The sequence below is a fragment of the Gossypium raimondii genome, chromosome 8, assembly GCF_025698545.1.
Source record: "Gossypium raimondii isolate GPD5lz chromosome 8, ASM2569854v1, whole genome shotgun sequence".
Lineage (NCBI taxonomy): Eukaryota > Viridiplantae > Streptophyta > Magnoliopsida > Malvales > Malvaceae > Gossypium > Gossypium raimondii.
In genome coordinates, this window is record NC_068572.1 from 61,996,846 (window position 1) to 61,998,949 (window position 2,104).

The 2,104-nt window shown below is 38.4% G+C and overlaps 1 protein-coding gene across 1 annotated transcript; it reads left to right on the plus strand.

Moving 5' to 3' along the window:
- LOC105792936 (protein ALP1-like) lies at positions 1 to 1,667 on the plus strand. Its single transcript, XM_012621801.2, has one exon. The coding sequence runs from the start codon at positions 48 to 50 to the stop codon at positions 1,524 to 1,526; it is 1,479 nt and encodes a 492-aa protein (XP_012477255.1). The 5' UTR covers positions 1 to 47; the 3' UTR covers positions 1,527 to 1,667.
- The last annotated feature ends 437 nt before the right edge of the window (positions 1,668 to 2,104 follow it).

Genomic DNA, 2,104 nt, shown 5'->3' on the forward strand with positions numbered 1-2,104 from the left:
GCGTTCATATTTCGTCAAACCAAAAACCAAACCCCATAAATTATTTCATGGAAATTGGGTCTTCCCCACTCTTTTCAGCTGAAGTTCTTGCTTATACCAACACCGGCATCATCACCGGCGCCGGCGGAGGAGACGGCGACAAGTTTTATTGGTTTCAGGATATGGAAGATGGCAAGGAAAGGAGTAGAAACAACGAGTTTATGGATTTACATTCTTCGATTTCGTTATTCGATGATGAAATGAAGCACGAGCAACTTCAATGGTTTAATGATTCTGATCAAGGAAGAGGAGCTGTTTTTGAATCGAATTACAGTGAAACGAATGATTATTTCGATCAAATTCAAAGTCATTACACTGAAATCGATGAATTTGATGATTCACGGAAGAAACGAGCGCGAAAATCAAGTTCACCGGTATCTGTTCCGGCGACGGAGGATTCAGGTCCATCGCAATCAGGCGGAACAGGACGGCGGTTATGGGTGAAAGACAGATCAAAAGACTGGTGGGAGAAGTGCAACCACCCGGATTTTCCCGACGAGGAATTCAAACGCGCGTTTCGAATGAGCAAATCGACGTTCGATATGATTTGTAAAGAGCTTGAATCAACGGTGATGAAAAAGAACACGACGCTCCGCGATGCGATCCCGGTTCGTCAACGCGTTGCGGTCTGCATTTGGCGTTTAGCCACCGGTGAACCGCTCCGAATGGTATCAAAACGGTTCGGTTTAGGAATTTCAACTTGCCATAAGCTAGTTTTAGAGGTTTGTGCCGCCATTAAAACTGTTTTAATGCCTAAATATGTCCAATGGCCCGATGAAAACAAATTAACCAAAACCAAATCGGAGTTCGAATCCGTCACCGGAATCCCAAACGTCGCCGGCGCGATCTACACCACTCACGTCCCGATCATCGCTCCAAAATCCAACGCCGCCGCGTATTTAAATAAGAAACAATCGGAGAAAACCCAAAAACAATCGTATTCCATCACACTCCAAGGTGTCGTAGACCCAACCGGCGTTTTCACTGACGTTTCAATTGGTTGGCCTGGTTCAATGTCCAACGAACAAATCTTCGAGAAATCGGCGTTTCATCAAAGCGCCGTTAAAGGCCAAGTAAAAGGTGTTTGGGTAGTCGGAAGTAAAGGGTATCCATTAATGGATTGGGTTTTAGTCCCTTACGCTCATCAAAATCTAACTTGGACTCAACACGCATTCAATGAGAAGATCGAAGAGATTGGAAAAATGGGTAAAGAAGCATTTGCGAGACTGAAAGGAAGATGGTCGTGTTTGCAGAAAAGGGCTGAAGTTAAGCTTCAAGAATTGCCGGCTGTGCTCGGCGCTTGCTGTGTTTTGCATAATATTTGTGAGCTTCGAAATGAAGAAATGGAACCCGAGCTTAAAATTGAAATTTCCGACGATGAAGTCGTGCCGGAGAATAATTTGAGATCCATGGTTGCCGTTCAAGCTAGGGATTATATTGCTCATAATTTGCTTCACCATGGCCTTGCCGGTACCGGTTTTCTATAGTGATTTCATTATATTATCCTTGGTTAAAAAATTTTGTATTGTTTTTAGTGTATAGCCCAATAATAATAGGTAGATAGGTAGATTTTGATTGTATTTTTTGGGGGGTATGGAATAAAAATTTTTATTCGACTTTTTAGTTAATTTTTTTGACTTTTTTAATAAATAAATTTAAATTTTGTGGATTAAAAAATATTGGAAGAACTAATTTATTTTCAAATTATGTTACATAAAACGAACCAATTGACCACTTTCAATTTAATAGTTTATGTTTTGTTGATTGTATTGATATTTTCTTTATCATAAAAAATCATCAAACAAGATATTCTCTTCTTCATTTGACTTGTTATGATGATTATCAATCTACATATAATTTTCCAGAATCCTTCAAATATATAGAAAAATCAAAGTTATTTAACCATATCATGTTTGATATGTATTAGCATTCGACACTCACCCTTAAATTTGAGTAACATAAATCATAAACATTCAAGTAATCAAAGATAAAATTATATTTTTTGTCGGGCTGAAATTAATTTATATACTTTTGTAAGAGTTAAATTAACTTACATCTTTATAAT

What these genes read in the sequence shown, in the direction of transcription:
- LOC105792936 (XM_012621801.2), top strand. Translation starts at nt 48, where the DNA reads ATGGAAATTGGGTCTTCCCCACTCTTTTCAGCTGAAGTTCTTGCTTAT.